Source organism: Nanorana parkeri, unplaced genomic scaffold (assembly GCF_000935625.1).
Source record: "Nanorana parkeri isolate BGI_ZX_2015 unplaced genomic scaffold, ASM93562v1 scaffold61, whole genome shotgun sequence".
Classification (NCBI taxonomy): Eukaryota; Metazoa; Chordata; class Amphibia; order Anura; family Dicroglossidae; genus Nanorana; species Nanorana parkeri.
The window spans coordinates 83,420-101,576 of NW_017306329.1; the positions used below are offsets into that span (position 1 = coordinate 83,420).

An 18,157-nucleotide genomic window follows, 5' to 3' on the forward strand; every position below is an offset into this window, starting at 1 on the left:
CCTGAATAACACAGCCAGGGCATGCATTCCACTATATTGGAAACGCTCTAGACCCCCTCCACTCAACCCCTGGCTCCGGAAAGCAGACAACATACGCATTATGTGGGAACTGACATCTGCACATCACCATAAAGAGGAGAAGTTCTGCAAAACCTGGTTCTACTGGCCACACTTTGTATACTCTCAGGAATGCAGCAGCCTTTTGATTGCTTGATGATCTATCACCTGGGTGATGCCGTCCTCCATCAGGCACCACGTTGCCGCCCCCATAGCTCCTTTCCCTTCCCTCCTTTTTTTGTTTCTTGATATTTTCTATCCCCTCCCTGCCACTCCACTGCTCCTTCCTATCCTTTCCCCTTTCTTTTCGGTCTTTGTTTCCAGCGAAAGCACTTATGGACATAATTCATGGTGTCCTAGTTTGCAAAATGTTACTTCAATGTGATTTCAGAGATCATTGCCTAAAGCTGTGACCGGATGTTCTCTCAACGGACTCTCGGAAGTGCCTTCTTGGACCTGGAACTGGTTTTATGCTCATATGCTAACCCTGCCTTCATCTTCTGCCATGAGTTTAAATAAATCTCTTCCTAGTTGTGCAGGGAGCTTGCATCAAGACATACAGCAGCAAATATTGCAGTTATCGTGTTTGCATGGGAAACTCATACACATTAAGACCTCACAAGGAACAAACATTTTAATGATGCATATTTTCACATACTGATAGCATGGTAATGCTCATGTATATTGTAATTTTGGCTAAGTCTGCAGGTCTAATTAAAAAAAACATAGGAAAGTCAGACATTTTGTGGTTGTAGCTGTCAATTATGATACAGCCCAGCTAAGTTCCAGAAAAGTGTAATATAACCAGACAACAAAAATTTCAAATGATTGCTGCATCGGCATAAATGACAGTCCACAAAAAGTTTTTGCATGCAAGGAGAATATGCAGCAAAAGTACTGTATCCCCTTCTGCTTCTTTTAACAAAATAGCAAATACAATACAAAAAACATTAACTAAAATACCCTTGGTCTCAAACGTAAAATTCAAATGCCTGTTCTAAAAGCCAGTATGTCAAATACAATTCACATACAGGTGGAAGGCAATTGACATTTAATCCAATATACTGGTAAACCTTTTATTCTCATAGTAATAAAGGTGAGTACACTAAAAATGATATGCAAGTATGGAGTAGACATCAGAAGGATGAATCATTCACTGGTTTATTTATCTGGTGGACAACAGTGGAAATACGTCTGCACGTGAATTCCCAGCTCCATCCACCTATCTTAGCTATGTAGTTGCTGAACTTTTGTGATAGTAAGTACTGCAGAGAAGTGAGTAAGACTCCCTCCTATAGGTTGGAGGTGGTAGAGGCCAGTGCCGATGTCTACCAACTGTATTCTCTAATAAGAGAAATTAGACTGCTGTTGAAGATTGCAATGTCCTTCCATTACTTGAATATCACCACTGGGGGGACTTACTTTAATATACCTGAAATTAATTAATTAGGACACAAGGAATAAAAAATTAAGCTAGAGCCAAATCCTCAAACAATACAACTGTCTCACATTAACAGTGCCACATATCACACTTGCTAAGTTTTATCTTTCAGTGACACACATACATGCATGCACACACATATATTCATGCAAGTTTTTTTTTCAATACACAATGCAAAGGAGAGAGACAATAAATGAACACCAAATATGCCAAATATTCAACATAAAAGGATCTGTGAACCCGGTCTTTCTATACCATTGATATTGCAGTTAAGATAGGTAAAAAGGTTAACGTCATTTTCAGCAAATACAGTTTTTCCCTCATTTTAGTTAGCTGTCACACGACCACTAACACTGCCATCTTCTAGGAAGCAAGCCAGGGCTCTGGTTTTTGTTTTCACCCTAAAAAAAAGGGTAATATACTATATGGAAAGCTCCAATCACAAAACAAAATGCACCTGTCAGTGTCGAGAGTCAATAATATCTCCAAAAAAAGCAGTGCTTCTTGCTCTCCATCACAGATAGATAGATAGATAGATAGATAGATAGATAGATAGATAGATAGATAGATAGGATAATGTACTATCTATCTATACACAAAACTAAAGTAGGTATAGAAGCACTAACACTCACAGGCAAGGCTACCATTGGAAATTATGGGGCCCAGTACAGCCTATATAGCAGGGCCCCTACCCCACCCCCTTGGTTACCCAGAGGAGACAAATTAGATGAATGAGGCGACATGCACCATATAAGTATGTGGTGAAAAACAATGGGTGGGGCCTAAAATTTGAGCCTTGAAACTTGTACAGCCTGTTTGCCCCATGGCATGGCCCCACCACCCCCCGCAAGCCATTCCCTCTCTCCTAGCCTGCAGATACCTGTTCCGCAGTACGTGTTACTCTGTGCCTTACTGACCCTCCGGTCACCACTTCCACACAGATGCTGGCTCTCTTGTGACCAATGTACAGCCATATTGCAACTGTGATCTGAACGGCAGCGAGTGGGGTTGCACTGCTGACTGAGTGGGACAGCTGCCCAGAGGGGAAATCTACACAGCTGTGCTGCAAGATGGAACAAGGCGTTCCGAAGAGGAAGCCATATGATCACCCGCTCGACCAATCTGCAGACCCTATTGGGTTCCATGAAATCAAAACGAGGCATTTTAGTTTGCTAAAATGTGATATGTACCACATAACAGAAAAACACCACTACTGAAATTAGTTTCATTATGATGGTAACATAGAATTGAAGAGGACTCTTGTTATTTTTCAAGTACAAGTCTGCAGATTAAATGAAAATCTGACTGGTATCAATGAATACAAACTTTATTCTTATTACAGTTCTATCCCAACTGTGCTCTGTGCATCATTAACTAAAGCATAAAAGAAAAGGCAAAAATACTCTGAATGATCAGTTTCTGCTCTGCATTCCAAATGGGCTTGATAATAAAAGTAAACCTCACACTCCATGCAAGGTGCCCACCTCCCCCTTGCTGGAACAGTGAATAACGTGTTAAAAAAAAAAAAAACTGGTACAGAAAAACGTTCGATAATATACTCCATTTCACGTCCACCTTTTGTAGTAAACAGGGTGATATCCTGGGAAATGCTGAGTACTCCAAATCACACGGGAAGACCCTGCAACACAATTAGAGTTATCTTCTCAGTGAGATTTGTGAGATTCTACTCAGCATTACCCAGGATTTCACCAGAAGAAGGCAGACAAAGCTGGAGGAAAGGGAAGTGTATGTTCTTTTCACTTCACTTGTAACCTACATGAAAATGTAAAAACATAAACGTAGGGCTGGCATTTTCAGCGATCCTAATTAATAAGTGTGAACACAGCCAACATTTCAGCCCTGCCACCGGCAACTGTTCGATCTGTGTGAGCAAGTGCAAGTCTCTGAAATGCCATCAGGACCTTCAACAAACAACAGCTATGCACACAGCTGTCCAACTGTCACATACTCACACACGTGCACGCACAACTGTAACTAAAAATAAATCTGAACCTATGAAAATATGAAAAGTTACTTATTACAGAACTGTTTTCTATTCAAAGACTGATTCTGCATACTGCTGTTTGCTGGAATGCAGGCAGGAGAGACAGCAGAGGAGAATTTCCCCTAATGCACTTCTCCATTTCACACAATAGCAGTATGCACAGTAAATTCTCTCTACGCAGAGAATTTTCATTCTGCAGAATGTTTTAATCTAATTCGACAAAGTCTTCCCTATCTGCTAACAAAAAATTAATGGAGGCAAAAAAGATCAATGGAAGCATATTTGCACATAGCACACCTTCCTCATTTCCTCTCTGCCTTCCTTCGTGAAGAGAGGAGTCAGGGTGTACTTGGTCATGTAGAAGTGCAATATATAAGCATGTATGTGTACTTTTGCCTTTCAGAAATTTGCCATTACACAATTCTAAACAAAATATAAAATAAGAGCTTGTGTCAAGAGTTTTTTGTTCGCATGAAGTGGGGTTTTCATTCCCATACAAGAATGCAAAATCTGCCTAAAGCAGCTCAAAAGTAAGTCAGGAGAAGGTTAAGTGCAGGTCAAATGCACATGTGAATGAATTCTGAATGATCTCAGAAGCATCTCAAACTGATGTCAAACTGATCCCATTGACACAAACCCAAAATCCGTTGATACAGGCCCTCGGTCTTCTTTGTAGTTGGTTGCAGACTTGAAAGCATCAACAATCGTAGTTCTTACGATCTGATGCTTCCTACCCCCTGGTAACGATGAAGTATTATATTCCGAGTAGACAAATATTGGGCCTTAATATGGCTTGTGCATTGCAAAGTACTTTAAGCAGGACATTTAGTGTTAACTAGGTTTCTCGTAAACAGATTAAGAGACGTGTATGTACTTTAACCTCTGAAATATGAGCAGCAAATCTCAAGAGCTAAATTCACGCCAGTCATTATGTTTCTGACCTTTTGAAAAGGCCCAATCTATCCTCCTCTCTTATCACCTGCACAGACATGCACTCTCTCAGCTTACTTGTATAGTACTTATGTCACAAAGATACTAGTATCTCTTCAAAGCCCAGAGCACAGACCTCAGACTGGCCTGCAACACTCCACTGTGTCACAAGGACTGGCAGATGACACCTTTGATGACATTCTATGAATGCCACGTGGTTTTCAATGATGTACACTCTTGTGACACTGTGCGACCCAGGACATTACTACTTACTGTAATTAGAAACTAAAGCAGCTGTTTCTGTTTTCAATGAATTATGAGCACAGACAACATTGTCAGTAACTAGATAGATGCAACTAAGGTAAATTCATAAATACCAAGACATCCCAGCAACCCACAATCATGTGATTATAAACAAATAGGCTATACACAAATGGGTATGCCACTAGGGAAGTCAGAAATAGAAAAAGGCTATTGGACAATACCAGTAGCCCCAACAATGAGATGATGCGTGGACCTATATGGGTTGGACTTGATGGACGTATGTCTTTATTCAACCCCAAATACTATGTAACTATGTAATTATTATTATAACAATAAAAAAAAGTATTAAATCATTAACACTAGATAAGCGAAGAGGTCAAAACAACACTAGAGTGAGCTTAAAGTGTATGTATAGCCAAAATGTATTTTTTTTCAGTTTTGGAAAGACTAGGGAAGGGTTAAAACCAGGGATGCACCGATACTAGTATCGGTACTGATACCCTGTTATAAAGAGCTTGCACACCATAATTTGTACCCCTTGTTCACTCAGTGATCCACAAACAGTAGTGCGCTTGTTTCAATTGATTTTCTATTTATCGGAATATATTATTTAAAAAAAAGAAAATAAACTATGTAGATATTGCTAACTAAGGCTTGTATCCCCCTAGTGGTCAAAATAGATGAGCACATGTCCAGACTGCAGACCAGAACACAGTGTGGCACAGCTATATCCAATTCTGCATACCTGGCTTTATATTATAAGACAATGTAATAATAATATAAAGCCAGTTATACAGAATTGGCTGTAGCTGTGCCACACTGTGTTCTGGTCTGCAGAGTGTTACAGAGTGTTCATGTTCTTCATAATATTAAGAAACTGACCTAAAATCATGATTTTGTATTGCTTTAGAAAAAATGTGGCCTGTCCCTTTAAGAAAAAGTATCGGTAAATGGTATCGGCGAGTGAAAAAAAGTATCGGTACTCATACTCAGCCTTAAAAAAGTGGTATCGGTGCATCCCTAGTACTGATACAGGGCATTTTCACGAGTACTTGTATTCATGAAAATTCCCAGATTCTAAAGGCCCTTTAATTTTTTTTTTTTTCTCCAAATAAAGGTTTTTATTAAGTTATAAATATAGAAGACGTCTTCACATACATTTATACAAATACACAAGTGGTTGGGGTATCCAAGCGTGTCAAACTGCTACACCCTGCTTAAAAAACTGACAGGACAAGACAATGAAGGGGGGGCCCTTTAATTTTTTAAACAAGTTCGGCTGCCTGAGTTCATGGGCTTGCAGGGAACCTCCGGCAGCCTGCTGGGGACCCTGCCGTAGCTGTCCTTGGCAGTGCTGGTCCGGCTGCATACATCTCCTCCTTCTTCCTGAGACTGGCAGAGCACTGGACAGCCACACACCTGCCTGTACAGCGCTGGAGAGCCCAAAGCCTGGCACCCGCCAGTACAGCCATTGAGAGCCGCACATACAGCCCTGGAGAGCCTGGTACCCGACAGTACAGTATTCAATTTTGGATTTCCCCTCACTTTCTTAGCGACAATGGCCATCAATACAAATGGGGTGTGAATACCCCCCCCAAAGGGGACACATACAGCAATACAAACTTGACAGTACTGGTCACTCAACCCAAAAGTGATATTTCTTTTCAAGCCGAGGTTTGGGGGGCCTGCTAGCTCCTTATATCTCCTGGGGATTCCAAAGGCAAGATTCCACAGCTATAGTTCCAGGGTCTGTTCCTGAGCACCTTGGTATTTCCATTTTCCTACCCACCTTGGTCTGCATACTCCTCCAGTTTCCTTCCTCTTTTATTCATGTTCTGAGTGGTAACAATGTTTTGAATACTCTATATTGTAGGTACTAATTGCATTGCATTATTAGTGGAGTACTCTCCCCAACAATTACTTAATCTCATTAAATCTACCAGTATCCATTGGCTACAACAATAAGCACAAATTAATGGTTTTATTCAATTTCCAGGCTTGTGTCATATGGGACACCAGCAAACCTGCACAATGACTGGATGTACTTATGTGTTTATATAAGAGGTGCACCGAAATGGAAATTTCGAAACCGAAATAAAAAAAAAAATTTAGGATGTGTTTTTAGTATATTGTAATGTCATCATGTCTCTGTCAGGTTTACTGCGTCACGCTCGATTGGAGCGTGATCCGGATTAAATCAGCACTGAGGGTAAACCATTGCAGTAGATATCTTCCTGTGCTTGGCGGAGCAGTGTTTTCTTAGCAGGTATATGGACGCTGGCTAGGGACCCTGCGCGATGCGCGGATTTATAGGCTTGGCGTGGATGCATTTGTTTTGAGAACGCTGTATAAAGGAACGTGCGTTCGTATTTCTGATGCGTCTGATCAGTGCGCTGGAAATGGTATGGCATTGTCCCTGCAGATAAGCTCGCACTCATGAGAATCATAATAACTTTATTGGGCATTGCTCACTGAGCAATGCTGGATAAAGTTCGCTCCGGTGGTAATGGGAGATTACACTCCCCTTTCTATTGTATACATGTGTTTCATTGGCTATGTTATCTTGAGGTATTGAAGAAGTTATGTTGGTTGTTGACATCACTTCCAGTTTGACACCTATAAAATAAATGGAGCTTTGGTGGAGGGGTCCCTTGGACACAGAATAACCATCGTGAAGCATCTCGTCTGACTCTGCATGAGTGTTGCCTTTCCTTGCACAAAAGAGCTTAATAAAACTATGTGCTTTTAAGCACAGGGAAATTGTTTGTGTTTGGCGCACTTTTAGCGCGGCATGGATTTGTGCGTTTAGCCCAAGCGAATTTCCATAAAACAGACCCCTGATATTTACCTTTTAAAATAGAAAAAGATTGAGGACACAGGAATCCTCTATGAGTGTTCCTGTTCATTCATAGCATATGGATATAGTGTGTTTACTATAACCACAATGATGAATGAACAGGAGGTGATGTAGATCACTTCCCAGTCATTCATAATTGAGGATATAGTAAACATACCGTGTCTTCAATTATCTACAAACTCAGTGATCACTGAATGTATCTCGCTCTCCATCCTGACAGCTGTCACAGGAGGCTGAGCAGGGTGGTGCAGGGAGGAGAGCTCAGCCTCCTGTGACAGCGCGGGCTGTCTCCGCCCACACACCGCTCTGCCGAACTGTGACAGGTGGCTGAGCGGTGCAGGGAGCAGAGACGCCAAAAGTGCAATTTTCGGACGATATGTTTCGGCGCCCGTTATATCGGTGCATCCCTAGTTTGGCCCTAGTAAATAATATCCTAGCATCTTTTTGCTTATCCTGTTAGCCAGGTCCATAAGCTATACAAGTTATCATTGAAAGCTCATTCATGTTGTTATATTAGCCTATTTTATGTATTTTTGCCAGTATGCAGGTAAGAAAGCAAAACATATTGTGAAAGCTTTTGCAATATTAAGTTCACATTTAAGGCATACTGACAAAGAAAGCTTAAAGCGACACTAAACTCAGGAGTTAAATCTTAAAATTGCATTCAAGTACCTTAGCTAGTAACACAAATGTAGCCTATTTGTGCATTTAGTGAATTGATTTGTAAATTCTAATATAAATGCCATTTGCAACTACATTATTTAAATTTATGTATAAAAAGGTCTTTATTCAGAGTGTATGAATTCCAAACTCTGTCACTTTTATCTGAATATATGAAGGAAATTATTTTTGCAAAAGCTTGCATTGTAATGATTTAGTTAGCCATTAAAAAGTTAACATTTTGACAATATCTGTTACCTTTCACACCTGCACACATTTTACTCTAATATTTTCCTATGTAATACCTTGTCTTCTTTTTTCATGAGACCATGGAACATGAGAGAACAATCAACAGAAGGTCAGCATGGTCATTCACTTACAGAGCAGGTAAGCCCACTAATAGGCAGTGGAACTTAAATTGCTGAGAAATGAAACCTTGTATCTGTTATTGTGCTTACCAATCAGTTCTGTTAATAAAGATTGACAGATACCATCTTTTCTATGTCTACATCTAAATGCAGGACAATCTGCAAGATCAATCCTGTGGACGTCTAGTACAGAGAACCAAGAGAATGCATTCTCCAGGCTCTAATTGCCAAAGTAAGGCTGGCCATGTCCACAATAAGAAGCCTGGCCATGCCATGAAGAATAACAATACACCCTTACTTGGCCAAAAAAACATTGCCTTTTACAATATGATGTGACATGTTTGCACAACAAATGCATACACAGAATATGTAAAAAAAACTAAACAAAAACAAAACACAATATTGGAAAAATAGAAAAGATAGATAAAATTAAAAAAGATACTTGAAAAAAGAACTAAAAACATTCAAAATGTAGTTGTATATTATCTACTAGGGATGCACCGATACCAATACTAGTATCAGTGCCGATAACGAGTATTTGGCCGATTACTCGTACTCGCCCAAATGCCTAGCCCGATACTTCCTGTATCAGGAAGGTCGATTGGTCGGGAAGCTGGCCAATCAGGAAGACGGGCACCGTGTAAAGACTCCCTACCTGGCTTCCCGATTAACAAGGAAGCTGTCCCATGCTTCTCGTCACTGTGTGATGAGAAAGCATGGAGCCGGCTTCCCGGCCAATCAGGAAGCAGGGTGACGCGTCATTACACGCGCCCGGCTTCCATGATTGGCCAGCAAGCCGGCTCCATGCTTTCTCGTCACACAGTGATGAGAAGCATGGGACGGCTTCCTTGTTAATCGAGTCTTTACACGCTGCCCGGCTAATCAGGAAGCCAGGTGGCAAGTCATTACACGCCGCCTGGCTTCCTGAATGGGACTTCCGGTACTCGGTATCGGCAAATACCGGGGGAAAAAATACCGGGTACCAAAATACCGGTATCGGTGGATCCCTGTTATCTACCTACGGCTAAAAGTAATAATGTAAACATGTTGCTTTGACTCTAATTAAACTACCAACAATACTAACACTTGTGCTAGCACCCACTACTTTAATATGATTTTCAACTTCCTATAACATGACCAATGCACAGCGTAGTTGTTACTTTGTAATGTAAAAAAAGATTTCCATCTAACACTACCACAAAGCTTGTAATTCCGTGTGTGTGCCGTATGGAATTCTCTAGCAATAGAAATGCAGAAAACACCTGTACAAGAAGAGGAATTTTTGTGGCGTGGGTTACTCATAAACTAAAGTGTACCTAAACCTAAAACCATTTTTTGTTTTTGTTTTTAATAATGGCGTTTACCAGCCTAAAAAAATTGCTACACGCATTCACCCCACTGCATCTATGGAGGGAGCCATGGTTGTCATCCAGGCTCAACTTCCGATGAAGATCAGATTCAGATCACAGGAAGGGACAAGGATTTCTGGCAAGATCAACATGTATTTTCTGAAAACGTTCGCAGCCTGAATAATGAAAACCAATGCAGCCACCACATGTAAGAATATCACCATGCACAAAAAGTAGCAAAGAGGTCTTTTTTTTAACATGTACAGTAAATATATAACAAATTCTGACGCTCATGACATTAGTTGCTCAGAACAAAAAGGTAATAAAGATTGATGAGGACGTACCATTTAAAAAAACAGCCCTGACCTAGAAGTCAGCTTGAACAGAAGCACAGACTAACAAATTTGACCAGTGTTTCCACACAATCAAGCCCTCTCCCAATGCTATATGAGACTTGCATTTGTAGGGTGTGGGATGTCTGTTCCTGCTTCTGTTAAACTGAGGATTGCAAACATACAGAAGCCAAGTTGGGGAACTAACACTAGATTTTAACATGTTGGCTTCCTCATAACTCAAAGTTCAGTTTTTCTTTCAAATTTCATGCTTGAACATCGACTCTGTTGTAGCATACACTTACAAGTCAATTAAAAGAAATTAAAAGAAACACCAAGCAATAAAGAAAAAAATCAGGCTTCAAGCTCAAGAACACTTCTGGTATTTCTTGCCCATTTCACTTCTCCTCTTCCCAAGAGCAACAAGAAAGAAGAGAGAGCAGTCAAGAGATGGTTAGCATGCAGGGTAAAGTTAATAGCAGATCCATGGAATAAAACTCCACAACAGGGTCAACCGGGTCTTCATGCCAAAGTAATCACTACAGGGCACAACAAGTCCTGCCCCTGAGCATGCAGGCACTGGCATGCAGTTTCATCAGGGGCAGGAGTACAGAACAAGGAGGGGGAATAGGTACTGGAAGAAGAGGGAATCAGTAAGGATAAGAAAAATCAAACTGGGGTAAAAGTAACTGGAAAATGGGACAACTCATGCCACGTACCTTGCTCAGCCAAGTTGGCAGCGCTGGTTGCGGCTGCAACGGGGGCGGAGCTCTGCCTGCCAACTGATTGGACAAAATCATTCAGTGGGAAGAGCCGCAACAAAAGCCCATATGGAGCAACAATAAAAGCAAGATGCAAGTCAAATAAGCATTAATTAAAAAAAAAAAGTATGACAAAAATAAAACAAACATTCTGTGAAGGTTCAATAGACTTTAAATGCACATGTACATTAATTTCATGTTTGCCTAGAGAAGTGGTAGGGGTAGAACTTGCAAAGCACAAAAGATAAAAGCCATGTCTTAAGTGGTGCTGGAGGAAAAAAAAAAAAATCAAAATAGAATCAAGCAATAACACCAATTATATTTCACCCTCAAGCAGCGAGTGGTAGCCAAGATTGTATGCAAAGCGAGCTTCATCTCTCATTTAACTTCGTGGGTGGCTGAATGATCAGACAGAAAGCAAAAGGATGCTAAGAAATGCAATGTCCCCACCTGTAGTGTTTTCCTTTTTCTCTCTTCTGTTACCTCCACCTAGTTTTCAATTATAGAAAACCCATTAGATGTAACATGGTCACACTACATTTGGACATGCTCTATCTGGCTTTGCATAGACACATGCTGGAATTAAGCACATTTTAAATACTCTAATGTGCTGAAAGTTCCCCCAGAACTTCTCAAGCAAAAATATAAAGAGCAAAGAAAAACTACTGCAACAAGCATAGAGGGCAGCAATGGAAGAGATGGATAGGATGAGAGTTTCTGAAAAGGAAGATTCAGGGAAAAGTGAAGAATTGTGGGAAGAGGAGGAAATTGTGGCAATAAACCATAGTGGCTCCATTGCAATTCTACCACTCCTGTATAGTGGATTAAGGCACTGGAGGAGAAAGGAAACATTTTTTTTACACACAAATCATAAAAGTTACAAGTGAAATAATAATAATAATGAAAGACAGAAAAGAACACATTTGGTTAAGTCACAAATGCAGCTTTGTAAAATGTAAGGCACATCTGACATTTAACATTACATTTTTCAAAGAAACAACTACTTTTATTATCATTTTAATCTATAAATCCAAGCATAATGGTCACTTGTGTACCCCTCTGTGAAACTTGTCAGCTAGAATTTTCAAGGTGCAAAGGAGATTTGCCTCCAACGGTATATTGGCATATAATTTTTTTTATGTGACAAATTGAAAACAATCCTTTTTAAAAAATTATAACATACAGTAAAATATTTGTTTATCTCTGTAGTTCTAATGCTTGTCTACTCAACACTTACCATGCATAGAATCTTAATTATCCAAAATGTGGTCGCTAATTCAAATGCATAGAAAAATTCTAGGGGCAAGATAGTGGCTGTGTAAATCTTTATCATCCAGAACAGGGGCAAACTGTATGCAGAGGACCTGTAGTGTGGGAGCAGTACTGATAGGTACTAGAGGAAAGGCTAAGGTTTTATGGCTGATATGCTTTAAAAATGGGGTGGAGCTATGAAATAAGTTAGTAGAGGGTAAAAGTATTATCTTAAACAGTTGTGTTATTAAAAGACTTTACAGCTGTGAACTGGTCACTAGTAGAAAGCTCAAGAAAAGTTCCTAGATGGCCCGTCACGGGTTCGTTCATAAAGTGTAATGTATTTTTTTAATGTTTTAAATAATAAAGATTTTTGAGTTATTCATTATGGCAATTTTTGTCTAAGTATTGTTTAAAAGGGAGGAGAAAACGCGAAAAGTGCTTTTACTCTGTTATACACATACACAAGTGCTTTACTTCCAGCTTGAGAGATTATGTGATGGGGTAGGGGGAAAACTGCTCCAGGTATAACACATTGGCAGTAGCCTCCTACACACACGTCATGGCTGAATCCCAGGCCATTTAGGCAGGTATGGCTCCAACGTTTCCAGGCAATGATGCTGCTAGTCTTCATTTACACACTTATCTATTAGTATTTCACTACGATGGGCAGCTTACTGGCTAGTAGGAATGTGCAGGAGGTAAGAGGGGGCAGGCAAGCTTTGTCACTATGAAAAAATGTCTAAGCTTTGGCTGTCAGAATGGCTGGCGATCAGATTGCGACAGGAGGGTGTGAAAGGCTGCAGCAATTATATGTAGGTGTCTGCACTTTACCCCCTTCCCCAACTTGAGCGTCTGTTTCAAAAGCCTTCTAGTGCTAGCATCATATCTCATTCATCTGGAAAGAAAGGACTGTACATGCTCCCTAGTGACAGCTTTCTTATGACCCAGAAACACTTGGCATCAAATCTCATGATCATGTGGATTTAGAGGAGACAGCTGTTGGTCAGGTTTTATTGGTAACAGAGACTCCATTTGTGGGTGCGGAGTGTCCAGCACTTGGGGGTGGACTGTAAAAATGTAGGGGCCTCAAATCTTAACTTTGTGCCTAGGGTTAGCTTTGTATCTGTAATGATAACACTGTGTAATTTAAAGCCAGGAACCACTTGCCACAAACAATACAAGGTTGTCAAACTACTTTTAGAAGAAGTCCGGAAGCACCAGATCCTTGCCCAGATGGATTTGGCATGCATTAGGAATGTTCCAAATATAAATCCGGATGTGATGCTTGACATAAGCATCTGATCACATGCAGATTCATTGTGAGAAAGGGACACACTGTTGTCTAAAAAAAGGACATAAGCAGATCACATCCTTCAAATGATACAAACAGTTGGCTGCTCTTTTTTTTAATCTCCAAACACATCCCATTTAAGAGGTATGATACATATGAACAGAAACTGTATTTCAGCCTACAGATAAATCCTAAATCTAGATAATAGAATAATAAATAATAACTGTAACCGAAAAGAAGAAAAAGAGTGACATGACTTGTCTACAAAAGCTTTCATATGCAAAAATCAAGCTCCACTAAGCTTGTCCTAATCTACCCAAATCCTGTCCAGACCTGCCTACCACACGTGTATGTCATCTACACTGCAAACATATTCCTGAGCCCTGGCCCTTTGAAAAGGTCAAATAGTGGAAATGTTAGGACATGTGCAGTAAATAAAAAGAACAATAATATTTCACCAACACAGGGCAAACTTATTCTCTACCAGGAAATAAATGTCATGTAAACAGCAATGATTTATTTTATGTGGAAAATAACAATACAGAAAGTAGGTAAACTGTGCTACCTCTTTATTTAACTACAATTAAATAGAATTTGTTGGCAATTGTATGATGCCTCTGTATTGAAGAAATCAGTAAGTTTAAGCCGTTGGCCAAGGCATCCACATTCTACCTTTGATGCACCAGACATAAAAAGGGAGAATCTTAATGGTTGCAAAGGGTGATACAGGCTTTCAGTAAAGCTGGCCATGGGTAAATTTCAGTCAGTGATGAACCGACCGAAATGCTCTCCCCCCCCCCACCACCACACACACATCCTTGGTCTGACAATTGGATGAGATGGGAAGTAAATTGTCGACCAAACAGTAACTGCAGTTGAAGTCAATGTTTGGGTATTCTGACAGCAGCATAACACTGTTTAGTGTTGATGGAGGAATCTGTCAGGTTGAACAAAAAAATCTACTAGTGTATGGCTAGCTTACCTCTCAAATATTGTTCTACTTTGGTACCAAACTGCAAGGTCAGCTTCACAGTAATGCTTAGTGTTTCTATGCTTTTAATTTATAGGTATACTAAAGCTGTGTTAACTGCTCACATACAAGGAAAGTCACTGCCAGCACTGAAATATAGTAAAAATACAGTGCTGCCATAAACTGAAAAATTTGGCAGATTTGTTTCAAGGTGTAACCAAAAAAATGCACTGTTAAAAGTAACACCGATTACGGCAATGAAAATCTTTTGCCTAATACTGAAATATTTAACAGGTGATGAACTTACTGTCACCGAAGACGAACATATGAATGCAACCAATTTAAATAGACAATGTAGACAGTATGAACCTTTAAGATAAGTCTACTTTTCTACTTATGTCTACGTCTGAGGTGGCATATGAAGATATATCTATATAGTCACCACCAATCCTCTGTATATATCCACACAAGGCCACGACAGTCTCAAAGTTTGCTTACCACCAACATGATCTGTGCAGCAAATATTAAACTTTGCCTTTTCTTCAATCTTATAAATGCAGCCTTATGTGATATATGCTTTTCATTTTGTCAGATTATAAATAATATAACTATATAATATCTTAAATGTATCTCAGGCCAGTGGTTGTGCTATTGCAGGCATGCACTGACAGTAAACAAATGCTTCAGACTTTCGAAGAAAAATTCCAGGGAGCGTTAGGTCATGGAAAATATTAAATTCCATGTCCCTTAAGCTGCATGTGCCAGCAACAAAAATAAAACAGGTGGGAATGAATGTTATACTCGCTGTGGTTCAGGCCTACATACTGAAGAAGCTGGACTATTATCTGAAAAGCTTACTTTTCATGTGTGCACAAAATGATGCAGATGGGTTACTTCCCCTCAGTAACACTACTCTGAACCCTAAATCTGATTGGTGCTTGTGGGGAGATAACAGGCTCATATCGCCACCAAGTTAGGCCTAAAAAAGAATTGTTGAAATGCATGGTCTACCAGACCATCTAAGTATTAATAGTTCAGCTGTAACTCAAATTTGTATTAAAAAAAAACCTAGTGTAAGGACCTTGAAGAAATTACAAAACACTTCCGATACCCATTTCAGGCTTTGTACACTACTATGGCTGCCACTTCAATCATAAGGCTGGATGGAGCTTGGGATGCCACTTCCACGGTGCCTTGACAGAGGACCAAGTGTGGCACATTGTTCCTACAGAGACGTCTGTCTAAATAACCCCAAAAAGACACCACTGAGAAAAGCAGATGGTCAGTGGTACTTAAAGCTGAACTCTGGGTACAATCAACTTACTTGTTTAATAGCAGTTAAAGGCTTTGATTACTCAAAAGCCACGTCCTGTAATTATTGCGATCTTTTAAATCTAATAAATCATCTTGCTTACATGTGTATGGAAGTAAAGCACCCACTGTACTCAGATGCCTGCTCAGATGTAAGCACTGCAGATTCCATAGACCTCGGCGCGCTAGGGTCGCATCTTCACCCCCCTTTCCTCCTGACCTTTCACAAAACACAGTCCAGGCTCCATTTTCTGAATGGCCTGGACGAGAGGGGGACTGAGATGTGACTATATTCAGAGGTCTATTGAGAGCGAGCGGGCACAAAGTACAGTTGCACTTACATCTGCATGTAAACAAGAAGATTTGTAGGGAGAAAGCAGTCAACCTAAGAGGTGGTTTTTATGTAACCAAAGGCTTTAACTGCTACAACACAAGTTTATTGGATTTTTAATTTTAAATCTGCGCTTAATGGATAATCTAAGATGTCAATTGAAAGCTGTTGCACTATAGACAACTAAGTCCAGATGAATGTTTTACCAGATATACAGAGCTAATCATATAAAAATAAAAAATAAATCTAACTCTGTGATAACCTATTCAAGTGTATATACCATCTATTATTCCGTCTAAAATCTACCATCTGTGATGTGATTGTGGACAAATAAATGTACAGTTCAAGTGAATTCTCTTAATGTGTTTCTAACATCTGTACGTAAACATTAAGAAAGCTGCAGAGCATTTTTTTTTAAAAAGCTACGAAAGAGAGTTAACCTTTTTCTGCAAACTGAAAAAAGAGTAGCTTATTTAGGGACTTACAGTCCTCAGCAAACTTACATTGGGGAGCATTAGGCCTGGAAAAGCTTGAGACCTTATCCGAAATCAAGAGGGCTAAAACAGACTACTCTTTTCAGGGCAGGTGAGTGAGGCTGGCGCATCTATGACAGCAATTCCTGTAATGACCAGCCCATCTCAGCAAGGCTGATTTCAGAGAAGGTCTCACACGATCTCAGCTAAATACATTCCTCCAGTGGAATGTATTTAGCTGAGATCGGTAAATAATTTCATAGTTCCTCTGATAAGCAACTGTATATACTTCATCACTTTCCAGGAAAACCTCATTAAAGACGGCAACTCTGGCCAATCAAAAACTGGTAGGAAGAAAAATGTTAGTTACAATGAGTAAAGAAATACATTTCCAACCTCAGTTGTATTGAGTCAGTCTCCTCCTCTGACTGTAGCTGCTGATAGGCAGCACACACAATAAGCCAAACCACTTGGCTCTATCAATCTCACATCTGTAGGTCCTGAACCAAACACTGCCTCAGTTTGAAATCACTATTTCCGCTAACTTAATTAAAATCATGTCTGTACTTGTTACAATTATGTGCAGCAGCTGTTTTGTCAGTGCTTCACATCAAAGCAGCTTCTTTTCCATGCCAAACTTACCTGAAAAATTCCGAGATACCAGCATTGTAGTGAGAATTGCACCCTAGAATTGAAACAAAATAAAGATTACCAACCACAGTTCTGTATTGTAAAATAAGCAGACCATGGATTTGTCATAGATGTCATTGATTTTAAAAAGTGGGGGCCTTCCAAAGTACCTTATCAAACATAAACAATAATGTATGCTACCCCCAAAATCCATTTATAAATTGTATCATACTGCATGCAAGTGTTTAGATGTGCGAGTGAAGGTGTTGCAATGCAAGATTCCAGCAGATGTGGTGCTGCTTGTGTAAGCTGGAAATGAAGACATCACTCATGGACAGCGGCAAGCACCCAGTTGACACCATCGCAGGGGTGACACCAAAATGACCGACAGTCATTTTGGTGTCACCCCCTCTAAAAAAAATCAGGCACTCGGTCCCGGCGGCATACCTCACCCCCCCCCCGGGTGAATGTCCCCTCCTCTCTCTGCCAGCATCCATCACCAAGATGGCCGCCGGCAGGCATCAATCAGAGGGCCACGCATGCGCAATGACATAATCGCGCACGTGTGAGATGACGTCCCGCGCGATGACGACACGGCGTGGTGTCACACAGTCTGGAGACCGGGTGACACCCGGCCTCGGGACGCCACTCCTCATGGAAAGGATGAATAGATACCTTCATGTTACTATTAGAGGGATTCAGAAAAATGTCCTGTTGTTCAATCAAGGGAAAGCTCCTTAAACCATTACAACAGAAGACAAAAGTATAACAGTAATGTAAAACTGGAATGTGAAAAGTCTCTGCCTAATACATTTTCTAGTTCTGGATTAAGTGAGGAAGGATTAGAATTTGTGTTGGGTTTTTATTAGTATC

General features: G+C 40.2%; 1 protein-coding gene across 20 annotated transcripts in view; it reads right to left on the reverse strand.

Moving 5' to 3' along the window:
* CAMK2G (calcium/calmodulin dependent protein kinase II gamma) overlaps positions 1-18,157 on the reverse strand; it is a 237,379-nt gene that overhangs the window by 42,957 nt on the left and 176,265 nt on the right. For 8 of the 20 annotated variants that reach the window (XM_018576251.1, XM_018576240.1, XM_018576245.1 and 5 more), the window contains exons 12-14: positions 17,297-17,339; positions 11,475-11,513; positions 10,983-11,045 (exon numbers count right to left, since the gene is read on the reverse strand). In XM_018576251.1, coding sequence (XP_018431753.1) covers positions 10,983-11,045; positions 11,475-11,513; positions 17,297-17,339 — 145 coding nt within the window. The remainder of the gene's footprint in view (positions 1-10,982; positions 11,046-11,474; positions 11,514-17,296; positions 17,340-18,157) is intronic. The other 12 variants (XM_018576256.1, XM_018576249.1, XM_018576253.1 and 9 more) reach the window with 2 other exon arrangements.